This window comes from Squalius cephalus, assembly GCF_949319135.1.
Source record: "Squalius cephalus genome assembly, chromosome: 20".
NCBI lineage: Eukaryota > Metazoa > Chordata > Actinopteri > Cypriniformes > Leuciscidae > Squalius > Squalius cephalus.
The window spans coordinates 26,618,841-26,640,835 of NC_137141.1; the positions used below are offsets into that span (position 1 = coordinate 26,618,841).

At 37.8% G+C, this 21,995-nt stretch overlaps 2 protein-coding genes across 5 annotated transcripts in view; one reads left to right on the forward strand and one right to left on the reverse strand.

Annotated features, from left to right (window-relative positions):
- Positions 1-1,456: 1,456 nt before the first annotated feature.
- Positions 1,457-4,134, reverse strand: LOC307148696 (piggyBac transposable element-derived protein 4-like). The gene is made up of 2 exons (XM_079854410.1): positions 3,839-4,134; positions 1,457-3,516 (listed from the first exon to the last, which is right to left on the reverse strand). The coding sequence occupies exons 1-2, from the start codon at positions 3,994-3,996 to the stop codon at positions 1,722-1,724; spliced, it is 1,953 nt and encodes a 650-aa protein (XP_079710536.1). The 5' UTR covers positions 3,997-4,134; the 3' UTR covers positions 1,457-1,721.
- A 3,343-nt stretch (positions 4,135-7,477) lies between these two features.
- Positions 7,478-21,995, forward strand: part of asap2a (ArfGAP with SH3 domain, ankyrin repeat and PH domain 2a) — a 60,623-nt gene continuing 46,105 nt past the window's right edge. For all 4 annotated transcript variants that reach the window (XM_079854404.1, XM_079854405.1, XM_079854406.1 and 1 more), the window contains exon 1: positions 7,478-8,023. In XM_079854404.1, coding sequence (XP_079710530.1) covers positions 7,898-8,023 — 126 coding nt within the window. In that variant the 5' untranslated portion in view covers positions 7,478-7,897. The remainder of the gene's footprint in view (positions 8,024-21,995) is intronic.

Here is a 21,995-nt window from a genome sequence, read left to right on the forward strand (position 1 = left end):
CCATTTTAGAGTTCAAGGATGTCCATAGATTAGCTAAACCACTCGACCAAAGTCGTATTGTAACAACACCTGCTTGTTTGGCTTTTTTACTATGTATAGCTCAGTGGACTTCATGTTAACACACATTTAAGTAACATTGGTGGGTCAGCATATTAGTTCAAGGTTAGTACAAGGCTTTTCTGCTCTGCTGAACACCTAGCTGCTCGAGTCTCGACACGCAAGCGCAACGGCAGACATATCCAGTCTGAGTGGTTAAAAGACTCGTTATTCATTGTGTCTCTGTGTCTGGACGCACATGTTAAGCTCACACGACACACGCAGCTCGGGTTTAGCAACAGTTCAGTAAAGAACAGGGTTGAAACTATATTTCTGCTTAATTGTTTAGGGCAGGGGTCACGAAACTCGGTCCTGGAGGGCCTGTCCTGCAGAGCTCCATCGCACCTGCTTGAAAGTGTCTAGTATGCATAGCGAGACCTTAGCTGGTTCAGGTGTTTAATTGGGGTTGGAGCTAAAATCTGCAGGACAGCGGCCCTCCAGGACCGAGTTTGGTGACCTCTGGTTTCAGCTAATATTTTTTAAATACAACCATCTCGCCAATTAACCTATTTTGTTAATTTATTTTTATACAGTAGTGCTCATACTAGTCTTTATAAAGGCAGTGTCAAGGTTTTAAATGTTTAACTTAATAAAATGTTTCATGTGGAACCAATTAACTGGTGTCAAGTCAATATTACTTTAATATGTTTGAATCAACCTCTCATTCCAGTATGCAGTAGCTTGGGAACAAACAGACAGAGAAGAATCACTCTCATTCACTTTCATACACTGACTCATTGGAGTATAATTTTGCAGAAAAAAACCCTTACATTTACATAAATACAGGCAAGTGGAATAATTCATAAATCTTATTGTTTTTGTTCAGTTTAATTATTCAGGATCTGTACCTGCTGAAAAGTTCCTTTTGACCCCACTAAACAAGTTATCAACATTTTTCCTACACTCCATGATGCTTTGCATGAATTATTTGAGGAACATTCATTGAGTTGCAAACATTTAATGAAACCATTTAAAGTCGACATAAAATGGAAGTTTCAAGATTGCGTTGTCTTTTCTTTCCAATTGTGACGTACATATCAGAGAGAAATGGCTTCTCGACTCGAACAAGAAAAAATGTAGGGCAGGACTTGATTTTGGCAATTGGGAATTGATTGGATGGTTGTCGTTGGAATTGAGTAACAGGTTGTCCCGCCCTTGCGCCAGTAAACACCATGAGATGTCGCTGTAGGAGGGAGAAGTTGTTATTTTGATTCAATCTTGATTTAGATTTTTTTTTTTTTTAAATATGTGCACGGATAAATCATTTATAATAAATACTGAAATATTCCATTAAAATTTCATGGTGACTTTTACTTCACCCATATCATGCAACAAATAAGCAAAAGGAGAGAGACCAAGTAGCAGTTCTTGCATTTTATTTGTCAGAATACTAATATAACTAATTGGTCCGATCCAATAAAGATACAAAAAGTTCAACTATATACATAAAAACTAAGAAAATAGAATGGATATAGAAAAAAGATGCAGTACAAAAACACATTATACAAATCTGAGCATCATAAAGTCTACAATGTAAGAAGTTACTATATAGAGAAAAAAGCACTTCAGTGGAGTGAGTGCACAGCTTTAAGTCAACCGCCTGTTGACAAGACACAACAATGCACTTATTTTTCCCCGTGCTTTTCAGTGTGCCATTTTCTGAAGCAGTTCCTTGTAGGCACAAAGCACAAAGCTACACTGCATTTTGAACAGTACACAGGTGTCTTTATTTTGAGACCTGAAAGTTTGCAAAAGACACAGATTCTCCTCCCACTTGTGGCATCTGACCCGTAATACTCTGGCCAGCATGGCTCATTCTTTGAGTTGTCCTCAGTTGTGGACGGCTCTGGGTCACATGGTTGGAATGTCTTGGGGGCAGGTGATGAGTTGGACTGTGTACCAATCCTTACCAGCTCAGACACAAGTGTCTCTCTATATTCCTTCTGGGTGAGAGGGCTCTTATTCTGAGATTTGGACAGTTGCTGATGGAGAATAAAACTGTTCACCACGGCGATATCGATGAAATGAAAAAAAAAGGTCTTGTACCATTTTTTGGTTTTGTGTAGGACATTGTAGTACCCGATTAGAGCATCCGAAACGTCCACACCTCCCATATATTTATTGTAGTCCTTCGTTGCTGCTGGAATTGGGACCTCCCTAATTTCCCACTCATTCTTGGGATTCCTAACACGCCTGGTGATGGTAGCACCATCATATGCCTTGTGCATCGTTGAACACATTGAAACCACCTTTGAGTCCATCCACCTCACAAAGAGGAGCTTACCTTTCCGAAGCCAGCGCATGGATCCCTTTTGGGCTCTGAGGCTGAGTTCATTGGTCATTGTTCTAGGAAAGCCCTGTTGGTGGGAACGTATCGTGCCGCACGCAAGTGTCTTTTTATCCAGCAAGTCCAATAAAAGGCCTGGGCTTGTGTAGAAGTTGTCCATATAAACCTGGTAGCCTTTGCCAAGAAGAGGCAGATCCAGGAGGCGTATCACAGAATCGTAACTCAGTCCTTTACCTGTGGCCAGCGAAGATTTACCTTCATAAACAAAGAAGTTCCATGTGTAGGCACAGGCAGAATCAGCAAGAACAAAGAGTTTGTAACCCCACTTGGTAGGCTTGTCCTTCATGTACTGCTTGAAGCCGATTCTCGCCCTAGTAGCCACCATCCTCTCATCCACCGACAGCTGTCTGTTTGGATGGAAGTACGTTTTGCACGCATTGACGATGTCAGTGTAAAGTGGCTTGATTTTGAAAAGTCTGTCATGGTCACGAGTCCCTTTTTTCAGTGCATTCGCTCGATCCTCCTTAAGATCGCAAAGATGCAGATTCCAAGTGATGGCATTAAATCTGCACCTGGACATCACCGATTTTGGAAAAGGTAAAGAGTAAATCTCTTTTCTGGACCAGTAGTCTAAAATATTTTTTCCGCTGAGAAGCCCCATGTAAATAACCAGCGCAATAAACGAATACATTTCATGTGCTTTCAAAGGCACCCAAGGGAATTTTTTACCATCTTCAGACATCCTCATTTTTCCATAACTATTTGTGTTCGTCACAATGGTGTCTATTACAGAGGTTGAGAAGAAAAGCTGAAATAGTTGTAAGGGGGAATACGTTCTGTCCATGACGACCTGAGGTCCTGGGGTTCGCTTTGGTAAAAAACTGGGTAGCACTGGAGCTTCATCCTCTACGCTGATGTCATTCCAAGTGTCTGTGTCACTCTCCACTGACCTGCCACTTGCAGACCTTTTTCTCACCCGTGGAGAACGAGACCTTCCTTTGGGAGTTGACCGTGGACCACAAGATGTGGGGGTTCTGGGGGTGCGAGGTGTGCTGGTGGGGGATATAAAGAGAAGCCGTTGTTTTTTGGGGCTTGGCTCACTTTCTGGTTCCCATTCTTCTTCAGAGTCTAAACTGTAACAAACACAAAATGATCAATGGGCATGCGCAATACACGTGCATCTGATGCTTGCATATGTAAATCGAACATGTGCACAAGTAATTTACATGGACATAACAGTTGCATAAATGCAATATGCACAAAATCTCGCAAAAATTCAAAGGAACACGCAAAAGATGCAAAATGCACAATGCAATTCACGCAAGCAACATATGCACAAATGTGCGGGACAATTCATATATGCACGGAACAACAGATTTAAAACAAAATGCACCGAGCAGACACACAGTTGATATGAAACACAAATAAGTGAATCAGGTCACAATGTGTACGTACTCCTCAAAATCAGTTTCCTCTTCTTCTTCGTCGCTATCGGCCTCTCTCAAAGGCTCCTCGTCGCAAAATTCGTTGTCCCTTACACGACCGAGCTCTTCCAAAGCAGAATTCACACCAAAACGCAGCTTTCGGGCAGCTCTATCCTTTCTAGAAGCCATTGTGTCCACAGACAAGTGCGGGCAACGAAAGAATGTAGATAAATGCTGTTCAACGTGCTAAACACTTATGAGACATGTGCATTTGCAGAGCGACACGTTACCTGCAGCGCTAGCCTAGTCCAGCAGCAGCTGCAGACCGGAACTCACGAATGCGCAAACCCACTTCCAGTTCCTCCACTAACCCTAACCTCGCTACAGCCATAACAAATACACCCTGACTAAAGGCAAAGCCCTGTCCACCACTAACCATAACCTCACTGAGGATATACAAGACTTATAAGTCTATAAAAAGCAGAAAGCTGGGCGACACGGTCTGACCAATCAGAATCAAATATTCCAAATAAATAAATAAAAATATTAATAAAAGAATAATAAAAGAATAAATAAATAAATGTTATTAGCACTAAAACACAAAAAGTAAGATAAAAAAAGTATAAAAATCCAACATTATGACACAGGTCATAATTATGAGATAAAAAGGTCATGATTAATTATGAAATAAAAGTTTAATATATGCCATAAAACAGTAGTGAGATAAAAAATGCAATATTTTGAGGGGTAAAGTGTCAAAATTAGCCTATAAGATAAAACATAAAAAGGTAAGAAATAAAAGTCAAAATTATGAGATAATTATTACATAATTATTACATAAAAATACAAATGTAATTAAAAATATGTATATAATTTTTTTGTCATAATTCTGATTTTTATTTCTCCTTATAATGTCATAGTTTTAACTTAGGCCTATAGTTGTGTGTGTGTGTGTGTGTGTGTGTGTGTGTGTGTGTGTGTGTGTGTGTGTGTGTGTGTGTGTGTGTGTGTGTGTGTGTGTGTGTGTGTGTGTGTGATCAACATTTTTATTGTTTTCCAAATGGAGAAGGGGGGGTTACAGACATATCCAAAATCACATGTGACTATGTTGAATTGAGAAAATAAAAAACATAAAAAAAAAAAAACATTAAAAAAAACCATCACATTGTTAAGATAATACATACAGCGACAAAAACATGTTCGGCAGGTAGAGTTCACAATAATGATTGCCTAGCTGTTGCCCCTGGTCCAAGGCCTATAGTTTTTATGTCATAATTTTAACTTTTTATCTCATGTTTGTGACTTAGATTATTATTATTTTTTTACCTCATTATTTCGATTTTTTTTTTCATTACTTTGATTTTTTTCTTTTTAGTGGCGGAAATGGGCTTTCATATTAACTATAAAGAGTATGTCTGTTTTTTTATTGTATTTCTATATTTATTTTGTATATAACTTATTTTTGTTATTGTACAGTATGGGTCAACTGATGTTGTTTTTAATTGTGCTTTATGAATAAATAGAGTAGACATTGAAATTGTAAATATGGAACAGAGTAAAGTACATCACATAGCCTATACTCCTGATGTAGCCCCATGTAAGCAGACTGAACTGTAATACATTGCAGCCTCTGCAGATGTTATACATTCCTAAAGTAAACCTCCTCAATAAGAAACAATTTATTCTAAGAGACACCAGTAGAGGTCATGAATCAACCCCTGCATGCTTTCACTCTTCATTATGAGCTCTGAGTGGAGAGCATATTAACATTCAGAAGAGAGCCTGCTGTGCAAAATGGGAATTAGAGATAAAACTTGCTCATCATATGAATTATTTTACAATATTCATATATTAACAAGAGTTAATTTGATTGGTTTCGATGTCATTGGGGTCATCAGGTCATCAATGTGTTCAAATATACACAATACATAAACCAAAAGCACAGTAATCTTGTCTTTAATGTCACATTTCCACAGTAGCCTAAACAGAATTAAACTGTATGAGGTGTACAGAATAGTGTTTCCTCTTTTTAGCCTGAAGTGACTGCAGTCTTTTGTTAGGATGCAAATGCACATATCTCACTAAAGGGTTGTAGCTTTTACAAATAGCAATAGATCGCCATAATATAGCAACAGAGCAAATAAATAATCTTTATTTCACGCTGCGCTTGTTTGAACTACTTTATGGAAGGTGTAACTGTCTGAAAATACATGCTCACATAGATTTTTATCTATTAATGAGTTATAATGACTGCAAAGGACTCTTTAATAATGCATTTAAGACAGAATGCAAAAAGTACAGCACATTTCTGCAGAAAATTAAACCAAAGCACTGTTCTGTGAATGTTGCTTAATATTTAATGTTCTGATCAGTTAAAAATCTCTTTAGATTGTCCTTTAGAGTCTATTAAATGTGTGTTACTGACAAACAATTTAGTGAATTATTTATGTTGAAAGATAATGTACTCTAATTAATTATTCTCCATATATATATATATATATATATATATATATATATATAAAACAATAAAAAAAACAATTCATAAAATAGTCCATAGATAGATAGATAGATAGATAGATAGATAGATAGACAGATAGATAGATAGATAGCCTACATATAGCCTTTATACTGTACATATGTGTGTCTGTGTGTATATACTGGACATTAAAAATATAAAATACCAGCTCAATATCTCGTGCACTGGAGAACAAAAACTACTTTATTTGATAATCAATGTGAATTCAACTGCTCATAGTAAAGACTGGCTCATTACAGGCCTCAGCAATTACAGAATTATCATTTTAATTAGTCTTTTGTTTCAGAGGCAGGGGAGGGTGAAGCTTATATTGGAAGAGGTATGGCAACTAATAATTCTAATAATGGCACTAAAGTACTCTTATTCTACAAGCTAATGAATTTATATCCAGGAAGGAGGATGGGGTTTCTTTCTTGAAGCCCAAAAGATACATCTAAAATATTTTGAAATTATTATAGGCCTATAATTAGCCTACACATCATTAGCAAAAATTCTAATATCATTCACAAACGCATTTGGCCTACAACAATACTTTATCCCAGCAGCACTCTATTATTGGGCAACTTCAAAAGTGGGCATAAAGATTTTTAGTCAGTAAGAATTTCAGTTTCAGTCTATGACTTTCGAACTACTCATAATGGACTATTTTTTATGAATTGTTTTGTCCTTGTTGGAGTTTTGGATTTAAAATCAACAGTACACTTTCGTTGTATGGGAAAGCTGCCTAAAACATTTGTAACAAAAACATTTAAAATGATAATTTGTAAGAAACAACAAAAAACAAAACAAAAACATTTTTTAAAAAATGTATAATTCCGTGGTGAGCATGAGTAAATAAAGTCAGAATTTTATTGTTGGGCGAACTATAGCTTTAAAAACCTAAAAGTAAAAAAAAAACACTTGTAAAAAAAAAATCCTTGGCTTCAGAGAGACATTAAATGTCAATTTCTTTTATTTACACTCTTAAAAATGTCCTTCTCCACCTTAAGAGAGGCGCTCACGATCCTAAAGGCGATCTACAATCAGGCCACGCCCTGCGTCAGTTACGATTGGCTGAAAGCTGTTAGCTCTGGTTCCTCATTGGTCACTCCTTTCCCATTGAATCTCCTCCACCTTTACTTTGTCAATTTCTGCGCTTTCATTGAATTGCGTTGCAAGAGCTGCATCGACCCAAAGCCTGCAGCAATCTCAGCACGACAACGTACACTACAGTCCCTTAACAGATGAGGACTACATCACCAGACTGGTTTATTATCAAACGGGTGGACCAAATTCGCACTTTCTTTCACTGGTGGAAGAAGTGAGAACCAACACCGTGGGAGAGAGATTTCCCGTCGTAGAAGCGTCACTTCTCTGTAGTTGGCTAATGATTTTTATTAATTCCCAACTTGTCTTTAATCCACCGAGGACAAAACACAGCGATGATAAGACTTCAGGACGCTCATGAGAGTTTTATTTCGTCACTGTATCTCTGAATTTCGACATTAAGTGCACCACAACCGGTCATTAAAAGGATTAAAACCGACATTTGTGGGTTTTGCGAAAGGAAATACAATGCCGGACCAGATCACAGTGGCGGAGTTTGTGGCGGAGACCAATGAAGATTATAAATCGCCCACCGCCTCAAACTTCACCACTAGAATGACTCACTGCAGGAATACTGTAGCCGCACTGGAGGAGGTGAGACTCATAACTTTAATTAACCTGCTATTTTGCTATTGTTAAAACCTTGCTGGGTGTTTTGCTTACTTGCAAGACCTCTAGAGTCAGATATTACCCTCCCCTCCCCTTCTTAGAGTAACTAAATGAGTTACTGAGGAGGCAAATCCTTTGTTGATGCCTCACCCATCAGACAACTGCTGTATTGCATTGTCTTATGCTGATGATTAGATTTAATAAACAGTTAGTTTATTCACTGCATATTTAGATAAATGCACAGGCTGAAATACATACATTGAGTGGGTTAGAATTTATATGGAAGAAAAATAATAGTTGATCAGCACCTGTTACAATTAATGGCCCGGTTTCACAGACAGGGCTTAGATTAAGCCAGGATTAGGCCTTAGTTTAATGAGGGCATTTAAGTAGCTTTTATAAACGTGCCTTAGAAAAAAAACATTACTGGTGTGCATCTTGAGGCAAAACAACAGCCCTGACATATTTTAATATATGTCAATGCATGTTGCTTTCAGTTAAAACAGCTCAAACTTGCATTTTAGTCTGGGACCAGGCTCCAGCAACTCACTATCTTGTCCGTCAAAGCTGGTTTCTAGTTGGTCTAAGAGCTGGTACATGATGGGAATCTGGTTGACCAGCTACAATGTTTCAAAACCCATCTTGACATCCTTAAAGATGGTCCAAGTTAGGACATGATAATTACCAGCTTCAAAAAAAGATAATACACCAGACTACAGTTTAATCTGCTTTACAGTGTTCTCACAGCCTGGTCAAGATCCAAGTCTAGCTGGTCTCCGAAACTGGCGAAGCAGGTGTTCAGGTAGTGTGATGATAAGGTAGTCTACCAGCCTGAACCCCTTTAAATCCAGCCATCAGTTGGGACGACCATATTAGACCAGGCTCCAAAACACATCTTCCAGTTGTAACTGGATTTTCTGACAGGGAATATGAACGTGGTGCATCTAAAGTGTGTCTATATTGTATAAAAACATCTCATAAGTGAGTGAAGCCTCGCCCTGACCAGATATAAATAGCCTTTCTCAACTCGATGGGCTCTGCTGCTTTTGTGTTGTGTTGAATGGAGACAGCTTCCTGTGGGATATCCATCATCACAGCTCCAGATTATAACCGTCATTGATGCTGCATGCTCTATAGACTTGTTATTGAGTATACAGATAACAATAATGTAGTTTGTCAAGATGTTATGCTATCTTAGAAAGGGTCAAAGCAGTGACTGTCACTGATAATAGCAAGGTGAGTTTAATGTCAGTTTATTGCTAATGTATTTCACTGGTTATAACTTAAATCCGCTTTTTTTTTTTAAATGACATTGGGTTAAATGATTCCTGTTGGTTTTAAGGTAATTCTTCAAATGGGTAACTGCTTTCTATCCTGTGACTGAGTGTTCCTAGGAAAAACTCAGGAAGTCTGGAGCTAAATGATTGTTTTTGGTCTTCCTCTTATTGCATGCTGTTTGTTCGCTCTTTGGCTTTGTGGTCATTGCTTCAGGGACATAAATAGTGTTGCCCACATATTTGTAGATTTATGGAATCGCTGTAATTTGGGTTTTTTGTGTGTTTGGTCTCACACTGACCGCTCACCAACAAACAAGAGTCCAAATCAGCTTTTTTTGGGGATTTCTCGATGCCCTTCCATGTTATAATGAGAAGCTTTTTGCATTGTGATTGGTTTGCTGTATTCACAGAAAATGTGTTTATGATGGTTCTCTTTATTGTCTCATGGGTCTCATTGCTTCAGACACTTTAACATAAGGGCCTAATTTAACTTGCAGCTTTTGCCTGATAATAAACAGGACTAGATAGAAGGAATTCTATAATTAATTCTATAATTATAATTTCTTTTTAATGCAATTACTCTGGAAAACAAGTTAATTTGTGGCCTGCAGTTGTGAAAGCCTCAGCCACTATAGGGAAATGAAGTCCATACTACCCATTTTGAGGTAACAATATGTGGTATGACCTTCACTTGATAGGCTGGTCATAACCAAACATTTACTTAACCAATAACCATCAGACTTCTAATGTTACTACACTGAGAAGAACTGCATGTAGTACTAGCCTATATTTATGTATTATATAGAGTAGGCTACTTCATCTACAAACACTAAGGTTTGTGCTGTTCCAGCTATTATTGATTGCATCTTTTGAGTGTCAAGTCACCTCATGAGTAAAATGTGTTTTTTAGACTGTAAATCAGATCTTGGACTGTGAAACATATTGGTGGTTTTAGTTTAATAACCTCTCTCTTTTATGGCGTGGGAGAGTGGTGTTGATTTATTGTCGGATGTGTCCTTGTCTTGTTGCAAGGTCAGCTGAGGGCAACGGGTTCAGAATCAATAAGCACCAGTGCTTAATATGATATCTGAATCTTCTCTCACATTTATCTGAATGTTGATTTTCTGATATGTGACCCTAGACCACAAAACCAGTCACATGGGTCAATTTTTTTAAGCTTTCCATTGATGTATGGTTTGTTAGGATATGACAATATTTGGCCGAGATACAACTATTTGAACATCTGGAATCTGACGGTGCAAAAAAATCGAAACACTGAGAAAATCGCCTTTAAATTGTCCATTTATGTTCGTGATTGTGCTGCATTCACTCACAAAAATAAATGTTTTATATATTTACGGTTGGAAATTTACAAAACATCTTAATGGAACATGATCTTTACTTAATATCCTAATGATTTTTAGCATAAAAGAAAAATCGATAATTTTGACTCATACAATGTATTGTCGGCTTTAGTCATAAATATACCCGTGTGACATGTGACTGGTTTTGTGATCCAAGGGCACATATATGGATATAACTAGACTTTCTTTTAAATAAGTTTAACCCACTTTAGCCCACTTTTGTAGGCCAAAGTAAGCTGTATAGCCTAGTTCAAACTGAGAATTATCTGACTCTCTAGTTTAGATATTGGCTGGAGTTTCGTCTCCTTGGTTGCACTTTATCTTTAGAAAGTGTTTCAAACACATTCGAGGCTTCAGTGCTGCCCTACCCATGTGTGGTTTGAGTGCATCTTTGTAACTTCCACACAGAGTTCACATTCACAGAGTGTCAGTGAAGTGTGTGATCCCGCTGAATGACTCTGCTTGGGGATTACAGGGAATCACTATGGTATTCCTGTTATCCTTAAGAAATGTTGGCATTGACCTTGTTGTCTGCTGAAAACCTTCAGCTGTTGAAGCCAGTGATGCGTTGTTGTCCAGAAGTCATAATCAACCAAATAAGCACTCTCTGAACTACAGTTTCTTTTGATATTCCGGTTTGTCCTTAGGAAAGTCAGGTCTCTGTAATATTCTGCTGCCTAGAAACAGCTTGGGTCTCTTTCTCAGTGTTAGCCTAATTTATGTTTTTTTCCATTTGTTTTATCTTCCACCTGTCTGATTTTTGATGTAGAGCACATCAAAAATAGGTTCTATGCAAAATATGATTTAAATTAATATTTTTATTAATTAGTTGTCATTAGATATTTGTTGTTCTAGTCAACTGAAATCTACCGTGGCCTGTTCACACCAAGATGAAGGTTCAGTGATAAACATTTTAATCTGAATAAAGAATAAATGGCTGTTAATGTTTCTTCAGGCCCATGCAAACACTCACATACTGTCAATGCAACAGATTTCTTTAAGGAGAGGGGTTCTAATCACTTTTCCAACACACTTTTGGCCATTTGCACAGAGCTGACAGACAAATTGCTTGTAAAAAATTTTGGTGTAATTTGGTGTAAATTTTCGCTTTTGGTGTAAACAAACTCAGGTTCCTCAGTGGTTTTCTGATGGGCAGTGCTGGTCTATTGCTGGAAAGCTATTGTTGTTGCAGGTATACCAGCTTGACCAGTATAGCCATGATTTATTAATCTTATAATGATAACCAACTCAGGTCATTTAAGATGGTCACCAGCTGAACCAGATTAGTTAGTCTACTTGGACTGCTTCTTGATCACTAGTGGCTTGACAGTTACGTTTTTCCAGTTGAAAGATTTAGGAGCTCTTTAAAAACCGCAATGAAAATACCTTAAAAAATCATGTGTTTTTTCTTAATTAATGAATACAAGGAGACATTTATTAGCAAAATGATTTAATTTATTAGAATGCAAAAAGCACACTATAGGCTATATTTAAATATTTCTGTTATATATTGTTTCAATACAAATAAAATAATTATTGAATATGTGTTAAATATAGTTCTTAGTTTCTTGTGATGAAGCAGCCCAGACAGAAGCTATAAGAGTTAACTTACTTTTAATACAAGATACAGTTTGTGTAACCAAAATACCAGTAATAACCAGAAAAAAAAGGTTATGCATAATGCGAGACTTTTAATTATAAACAAGCCCAAAATACACTGGGACTCTTATTTTGAAATGTTATATTTAAAATGAGATATTTTCAACATATTAGAATATAAACACCATCAAGTAAATGTTATCATAATTCATTGACAGTAGATTGTATGTAATTGCTTGGCATAAATGCGTGGCATTCATTGACTGTGAACTGCGCTGAAGCCGCAAGTCTGTAGAACCCGCAACAGCGCCTGCGTTTTGACTTTAAGCGTGCAGCAAATTTAAATAAACTTAGACTTTTAAGGACCCACAGGGACTAGTATTTTTATTTGAACACATGCTCCTAAATATATTTTACACTTGGCACTCTTCACATTTTAGTCGCAAATGCAAGTAAAACACTCTCAATGCTGATGGAGCCAGCAGCTGCTCTGTGGAACAGGTGAGTTGTGGGGGGTTTAAAGCACCAGTAGTTGAGATTACGATGGACAAAAGCTAAAACAACACTAGCACCTGCCACCTGTCCTCTGTAAATGTTAAGATGCTTTTTAAACCTGCTGTCTTTTGAGACCATAATTCACTCCTTGTGATTAGAAAGTCAACATAAAAAGGAATTTGCATTCCATTTACATAAACGTGACGTTTTTTCAAACGTGATATTCAACAGGATTTTTTTTTTTTTTTGGATGTAACTTTATCCATCAGGATTTGATTGGAAAATACGAGAGCTTGGTGACATCTCCTGAGGTGGAGTAAGTGCTTTTCTGGTGGTCACCATGCTGCGAATCCATCGTAGCTCACTGTATTTTTGGGAAACTTTCCCTTTGATTTGCGCCAAAGCCACGGCCCTTTCCCAATAGATTCTGGAGTTCTGTATCTCACATGGTAGATGCCAAAGGATCTTGAATGAATCCCTGATGACATGTTGGAAAAGCGGGGTTGAGGAAATCCCATTAATTTGGTGGAGCAGGTTGCATTGATCTGCTAGGGTTCACAAGTGCACTGGCTTTGTTTAGTGAGTGTTGATGGGGGCAGGGAGACCCTCTGTCCCATCTAGGGGGTTTGTCACAGATTACCAGGGACAACTCCCTTTTCAGGGCCATTGTTAACTGGTCAAGCTCTACTTCTTCATTAATGAAGTTCCCTCCATTGATTTGTTGCTGTGTCCTTTTTGAAGAAGGCCATCCATTTCCCAGGGGTGGCTGGTAATCGTATTACACTGTCTCTTTCACTTTAAGCAATCCCAACGGCAAATTTGAGGACTTTTTAACTGCACGTCATTTTTCCCCCCCTTTGGCTTATTAAAATCCTAGTTTCTACTCTTTAATCAAAATTTGTAATTGTCTGTAGACCTAAATATTAACAATGCATAATATATTGCCAACCACATTGGTTTTTAACATTATTCACTAGTATTGTTATGATTCATTAGACTAATATTTACATTACTTATTGATATAAATATATTTTGTTTTCATTTCAGCACTCAATTTCAGGTTGATTAGTAAAAGTGTTTTTCCTTGCACCGTGGAAAAAGCAAAGTCATGATCTCAGTTTTCATCTAGTGTTCAGTTTTTTTTCTTCTAAAATGTACGAACGCCACCTGCATATACATTTCGACATGCTCGCTTGGGCTCTGGATTGCTGCTATTTTTACAGCTGCTGAATTTTTAATGCTGCTGCCACTGCTGAAAGCTTGTAGACGTGAGGGAGTGTTCATCTCTGAAAAACAAATAAAAATCCTGCAGAACTCACGTTTCATTTTCTCAGTTTTTGACGTTAAAGGAGTAGTTAATTAAAAATGAAATTTATTTACGCATCCTCATGTTTTTCCAGACCCAGAGATATTCATACAGCTATATTCCATACAACAGCTGTTTATAGTGACCACATCTGTAAAGGTCCAAACAGGACAGCACTATAATAATACCATAAAAGTAATCAAAACGCAGTAGTATTGCAGTATTCCAGACAGTTTATCTTCAATGTGGAGTGTGGGAACTGATTCTTTCACATTCAACACATCTCTAGCACACACATTTGGTCTTCATTTTGTCAGATTGTGCCTTCATCAGTCTCCTGGAGTTTACACACTCCCTTACAGTCGCTTTAAATTAAAAGCAGTCATTAAAACAGGAGCCAGTGTATGTCTTTCCGTGTTGCTTTTTTGTTTCTTAGGTAATCTGAGTTTTGCCACAAAGCACCAGCAAAAATATTGATTATGTCGGAAAAAAATAGCAAGGAGACATTTTAATTATTTATTAATAAAGTAATCTTTTCTTTGTCAGAGTCGGCAGCAGAGATGAAGTTGACTAGTTGACTTGACTTGCCATCTCAACAGTATAGTGGCCTTTTGAGAGAAATGCACCTTTCATTCAGATTACATAATCAGATCAGAGAGTATTTGTTTTTGATTTGAGTTGGTTGAACTAGACATTTCAAGCTTTTCTATACATACAGTTGTAACTGAAATTATTCAACCCCCATTGCAAATCAGGATTATTGGCTACATTTACATACTTTCAGCTGTTTGCAATTAACAAATCAAACAAAAGTAATTTAAATAGCTCAACACAACAAATGTTTCAAGTGGTTTCCCCAAATTCAACTGAAAATTCCACTTTTAATGACTTCTGCAGTTTTAAAATTATTCAACCCTCTGAATAGAATCCCTCACAACAGCACAAATTTGCAAAACAGATGTTATCTCAAGCACACCTGATGTAACTAATCAAGGGCTTCATTAGTTGCACCAGGTGTGCTTGAGCTACAACACATGCCATATCTGAACTGGCTATGTTTGTTGAGTGTCACCTTTGTGTGCATGTTAGAAATATGTCTAAGTCAAAAGAATGGTCCAAAAAGTTAAGAGAAGATATCATCGCCCTTCACAAACAAGGAACAGGATGCAAAAAGATACCGAAGGCACTACATGTTCCTAGAAACACCATTGGCATCTTAGTTCATGAGTTCAAAGTTAAAGGAACAGTGGTTACACTACATGGATGGGGGCAGAATAAAGAAGCTATCAATTGGCTGCAACCAGATTTTTGAGAAGGCAGGTTCAGAAAAACCCTCGAGTGACTGCAAAAGACCTGCAGCAAGACTTGGTGGCAATAGGCACTGAGGTTTCAGCTGGCAGAGTAAGGCACGTAAAAAATCATATAAATAAGCCACAGAAGTTTTGGGATTCTGTTTGACAAAATTTGAAAACAAGAACTTTTGGGCCCTATGGATCAGCGGTATGTGTGGAGGAAAAATAATGAAGCTTATGCTGAAAAGAACACTCTGCCTACAGTTAAGCATGGTGATGCTCTGGGGCTGCTTTGCGTCCTCTGGCACTGGAAACCTGCAGCATGTGAAAGGCAAGATGGATTCATTGAAGTATCAGGAAATTCTTGGAGAAAACGCCATGCTGTCAGTGAGGAAGCTAAAGCTTGGGGGTCATTGGACCTTCCAACAAGACAATGATCCCAAGCATACTTCAAATTTCACCAAGGCTGAGTCCTGACTTGACAACTGTATTTCTAATGAGTGTGAGGCAAGTATACGCTGAGTTTTGGTTCATTTTTGTGACGTGTTCAGTTCACAGAGATTGAGAAAGCAGAAAGCTCTTCCTGTTTGTTTTCTTCATTTTAAAACAACATTTTGTTATTACAAATAAAAGTAGGCCTTTAACAGTTTTGAATGTATTACTCTTATCTGTATGAACAAAAATGATGGATTGTTTCTGCTGTTATCAGGTAAAAATGTAAGTGACTGCACTTCCACACTCCGCACAAACACTTGGATATGTGCCTAATAATAGCACACATTTAACTAGGTTAACATTAGAGCAAGAGACCATGTAACGTTTCTACTACTTGCATGTGTCAAATGAAAAGCCATATTTGAGGTCGATGGATGACAAGTGAAAAAAGTTTTTTCTTTTTTTTTTTCTTTTTTTTTTCTGTGACTAACCGACTGATAAAAGCCTCTTCTTGTTGACTGTATCTTTGCTTTTTATGAAATGACAACATGAAACTATTGTATGACTTCAGAAAGCTTGGAATATGGCAAATAAGAAGTATGAACCACTTATATGTGGCATCCCCCCCCCTCCATTTTGGAGCTTAACAAGCCCCAATCTGCATTCATGTCCATTATATTGAAAACAGTGAACAGGATATTCTTAAATAAAACACCTTTTATAAAGAAAAGAAAGTCATAAGGGTTTGGAACGATACGAGGGTTAGCAAATATACAGGATTTTCATTTTAGGTGCGCTGTCCCTTTAAGACGGCATCTTAGGTCTTGGGTTAACCATTAAACAAATGGGAAAAATAACATAGTGCCTTTACCAGCTGAACTCAGGTGCTAGTTTTGTGGATGAGTTGTGGTCAGTCCAGTATGTCTCATAACACTTGATGTGCTGTGTACCCAGAAGGACATAAAACAGGGGCTTTTCTTTGAAGTGCCCACTGAAGGGCAAAAGGTCTTCCTGTTGACAAGTGCTTCCACTAAAGACAAATGGACCTATATACTGATGAGCTTTCAAGAGACTAGGAACCTTAGCTTCTCATTACAGACATCACATCACATAAATTTGATTTGTTTCAATTTAAGGTTTTCTAAAATTTGGTTTGGTGTGCCAGTTCAGTTCTTTAGTTTCTCAAAGGAACTTTGACCCAGTCAAGTAGGTAGTTGTCTGCAGTAGCGTGTTGCACTTTCCCTTCTTTTGTTTCTCTCTCTTTTACACACACACACACATGCGCACGCACGCATGCACGCACACACGCACACACTCAGCTTAGACAATGGTGGTTTTGTTAGGTTGAACTGCCATCAAGAGAAGACCACAGAGCTTTAGTATGTGTTGTTTTCCTGCATCCAAATTAGTCCATTGGTAATGCGTTTTTTTTTTTTGTGGTAGAGATGTCACATTGGTGTGTGTGTCTAGGTGAGCATTTTAACCCTATAGTGCTCTAGTTACCTCTATTTTTATGGAACACTTAACAGCAGTCCTTAGGGAGATTGTGTTTGTTTGACACTGGTTGCTTAGGGCAGTCCCGTGACATTACAAGAGAAGAGTCGCAATAAAACTTGTTTGAGTTAATAAAGCACATTATTCAGCCTTGTGAAATCTCTCAAGCGAATGCCATTGTGCTTTTATAGTAACAGGTTCTATATATGGCACAATACTTTTTAGCTTTTTTCCATATGACATTAAATGTCCGTTTTCATGTTCCCAGGATGTCATTTTCTGAAAGAGTGATGGTTATTTTGAATTGTTTCAGTTTCATAAATCTGATTCAATTTTAAAGAAACATTTATTCCGTAAAAAAGAACCAATAAGATCATGGTGTGATAAAAGTCTTGTCTTTTTCTGTCATTGCTGCTCTTGACGGCTTCATGTTTATTTTCTCTTCCTAGTCCAGCTCAGCCAACCATACTCTGTAATATAGTGAAGCCAAACCTGTTCTGTAGTTTAGAGAAGGCCAGCCTAGACTGTAATCTAGAGAAGGCTAGTATAGTAAAGCCAAGTTTAGTCTTGTAGTCAAATAAAGCCTGTCTAGTAAACCCGGGCTTAATCTGTTGTCAAGTGAAGTTCAGCTTTGTCTGTTACAAGTCTGTAATAACCTCAAGTGTATTAAAAACCCAGCTTAATTTGTAGTCTGGTAAAGCCGAGACTAGTGTAGTATAGCCAAGAACATTATGTAGTCTTGTAAAGTCCAACCTAAGTCTAACAAGTCCAGTTTTGTTTGTAACAAACTGTAGTGTTGCCCATTTTGTAGTCTTGTAAATCCCAGTTTAGTAGTCTGGCAAAACACAGCATAGTCTGTATTGTAATCTAAAAAAAAAAAAAGACTATTTCTGAAGACTAGTAAAGCCCAGCATATTCTATAGTTTAGTAAAGCTCAGCCTATTCTGTAGTCAAGTGTAACAAATCTAGCCTCGATTGTGTCAAACTGTAGTAATACCTAGGTTAGAACATATTCTTGAAAAACCCTGATTAATCTAGTATGGTGAACCCCATCTTTTTCTGTAATCTACTAAAGCCAAGCCTAATCTGTGGTCAAGTGTTACAAGTCTTGTTTGTAACAAACTGTAGTATAGTAAAACCCATGTTAGTTTATAGTCTAGTACAACAGCATAATCTGTAGTCTAGTAAAGCCCAACCTATTCTGTTGTCTAAGTCTAGTAAAACCAATATCATTCTGTAGATTAGTAAAGCTTAACTCAGCACTGTTTGGCTACATGGCTCCAGAGGGGAGGAATGCATGCTACGCTCAGGTCATGTGTTTTTAAATGAGTTGCAGCTTTTCTTTCTGTTTTCTCTCCTCTCATGTCTGAAGGTGGTTTGCTGAGTAGGCCGTGTAGATGTGCCACGTTGCCGCAGTTTTTTTTTTTGACGTTTTTGGCCAATTTACACCAAATCGACTATTTCTTTGCACTCCAGAATTAAAGTGCAGTTTAGTAGCAATTTTTCTCAGTTGATTGATGGTGAATGCGTGAGAATGTGAATAAGGATGAGTTCAGACCACTGTGGTGGAGACGGAAATATTAAAAACACTGCTGATGTTTTGAGAAACGGAGGCGTTAACTGCTTTTATCACACTCTGTGCATGAAACTGTGGTGTGTGTATGAAACTGTGTAGAAGGCTGAGCTAATAGACCATTGCTGTGATGGTGTGGCAGACAAGGTGTTCTAGGAGCATTAGTGGGAGGAGATACACCATGGCAATCACATTAATAGAACACACACACACACACACACACACACACACACACACACACACACACACACACACACACACACACACACACACACACACACACACACACACCATTCAGCCCTGCTATTACAAACCTTTAGCCCCCTATTCTTTCTTCGTTGTGTGTTGCTCTTTGACATGTTTTGAAGCCACATTGAGTATCAGCAAACCATAGTTAACATTTCAAGAGCAATGATAGATGTCAGTTTTCTTTCATAGACAGTGTTATACACAAACATTGGGATCAAGCCAGATACCAAGTTAGACACCATAGTTTCCTGAGTTTAGTGGTACAGCAAATGACGGAAGAGCTGTGTTTTGAATTCCTTTAAATTCCTCTTTCTGCGACAGCCCATGACTGGGAAAAGGCTATTCTTGTTCCTGAATGGCAGTGGCAACTCAATTATAGTGCCCTAGAATAGCTCTGTGAAGAAATCAGATGACCATTTCAGAATAACAGTTGAACCGGTAGAGTCATTGTTTTTGATCATTTTTTCCCTGCTTATACCACTATTGACAAGTTGTTTGACTGTTTATATACTTGACACACTAAGGGGTTGTACACAAAGGACACGTCACTATTTGACCCTGGGTCAAAAAGTGCATTAAAATACTGGGCAACCTACCAGATCCGGTCCCTTTCCGCTGTACAAAAACATCTGTTTGAAACAAAATCGAGATGCTTGAGGATATCAGAAGCAGATTGGCTTGCGAAATGAAGACCTTTGTGAGAGAAGCAGTTATTGGTGTGGCTGACAATGTAGATATATGAAAACAAAGGTTACTGGTTCTCGATTTCAGTTGATACTGTTAATTTACTTGATACAAAAATAGCACAAATGCAGTGCAGTCATTTATACATGCTAGTTCTCGTATTGCTATAAAGATTAATAACACATAAGAGTGTCCTGTCTACTCCAAAGACAAGGAAAACTTTTTAAGAAAAGTATTTATTTATATAAAAAATAAAATTTAAAGTAAAAAATCAAATACTTTTTTTTTTCTTGCACATTGAAAACTACATGTACATTCAAACACCTTAATCATTATTTTTTTTATATATATATATTTTTAGTAGGGGCACTTTTTTTATTACGTTTTTTGGAGAGTCGCATCACATGATATTTTATAACCTGAACTGCCTTTTCATAAAAAGGTTCAATTATTTTGATACATTTATTGACCTTGACACTCAGTCAAGAGAGTCTGCAGTGGACCTATCTATAACATCATGACTTTGTTCGTCGCATCAAATGATTTGGATGTGGCAATTTAAAAGTAATGTAACTTTACTAGTTACTTGTAATGTGTAATGCGTTACCCCCAACACTGTGTATGAATTGCATTGTTTATGTATTTAAAAAAAATAAAAAAAATAATAGTTGACCCATATACACCATTGTTTGGATGAAGATAAATTCAGCTCTCTTTCAGGTTTGAACTAATTAGACACTTGAGAGTTTGAGCACACCCATGCCTCCAACACACGAGTGGACCACACAGGGTGGAGTTTACTGCCTGTCTGGAGTATTAGACTGCACCATAATAACACACCACTCTCATGGTTCCCATTCACAAACACTACAGCGGCGTCAGATATCACACATGAAGAAAACGCGACCCAGAACTGCATCAGCCTGCTTCCTCCGCACAATATTTGTTTATCGAGCGAAAACATCTGGTGCCTCTGTGAAACCTGGATGTTAATCAGCTCCCTTTCCCCACTGAATTGGATAATTGCGATCCAGACGGCCTCTTTTGGCCCAAGTTCAACTGTGTTTGCACTGTTTTTTGTCTGGTTTGGGGGAGATGAAAGTGCGACATGTTATAAAGTGACACCAGACAGGAGCCAAGCACGTGCCCTGCAGACGACGCTCCCATGATTCCAGCTTTGTTCTTCAAAGTGGGCGGCACTGGCATCTGGGTTGAGACTAGAAGGCATGCAGTGAGAGGAAGTAAAAAATAGATTGTTATACATCAGAAATATGCTAGTTGCCACAATTCTTTTTGCTTTGTCAGTTTGGGGCAGTGGGAATGGAGGGGGAGGGTGTTAACCCACGCTAGACATGCCGTCATAAAATTAGTTGCAAATCTGAGAACAATGCAGGCCAGGTCACGGCTAATCCCACTATGTGCAGTGGACCTGGAATCATTCTGTTCAGCAGCACAACTGTTTTCAACATTGATAATAATAAAAATGTTTCTTGAGCTCCAAATCAGCATATTAGAATGGTTTCTGAAGGATCATGTGACACAGAAGACTGGAGTAATGATGCTGAAAATTCAGCTTTGCCATCACAGTAATAAATTACATTTTAGAAAACCGAAAGAAGAAAACAGTTTTAAAATGTAATAATATGTCACAATATTACTGTTTTTACTGTATTTTTGATCAAATAAAGGCAGCCTTGGTGAGCATAAGAGGCTGAAATGTAAAAATCCATTTTTAGTAGTGTGTATGATAGACGGATCCAGTAAATTCAGCAATACAGTAAGCTGTGCCGTGTTAATGTGGATGCTCTTAGATTAAGCCTATTCACAGTCTGCAAAGGCATTAGAGTTTAAAAAACCTTGTGTAAGTGTGTTAAATCTTTGCTTTGGGCTAAGTGTGGCTTTACCGGGGCCAGACGGCAGATTAGGGCCTTGCTCTGGTCAGCTGTTTTGAGCTGATGGCCGGTTGTGGTTGGGCTGTTTTTTGAGTGGTGGTAAGCAAGGCTTCCACACATGTGATTTTGGTGTATATGGCTGATGTTGTCAAAGAATGGTTTCTAGCTGAACAGGAAGACATTATGATTTCTAAGAATACATCATCAGTTTTTTATGAATCTTTCATCCCTGTTTTGTGGATTAAGCTTATTTAAACAGAGAAACCAAATTGAGCCACAACCTAACACACACGCTCA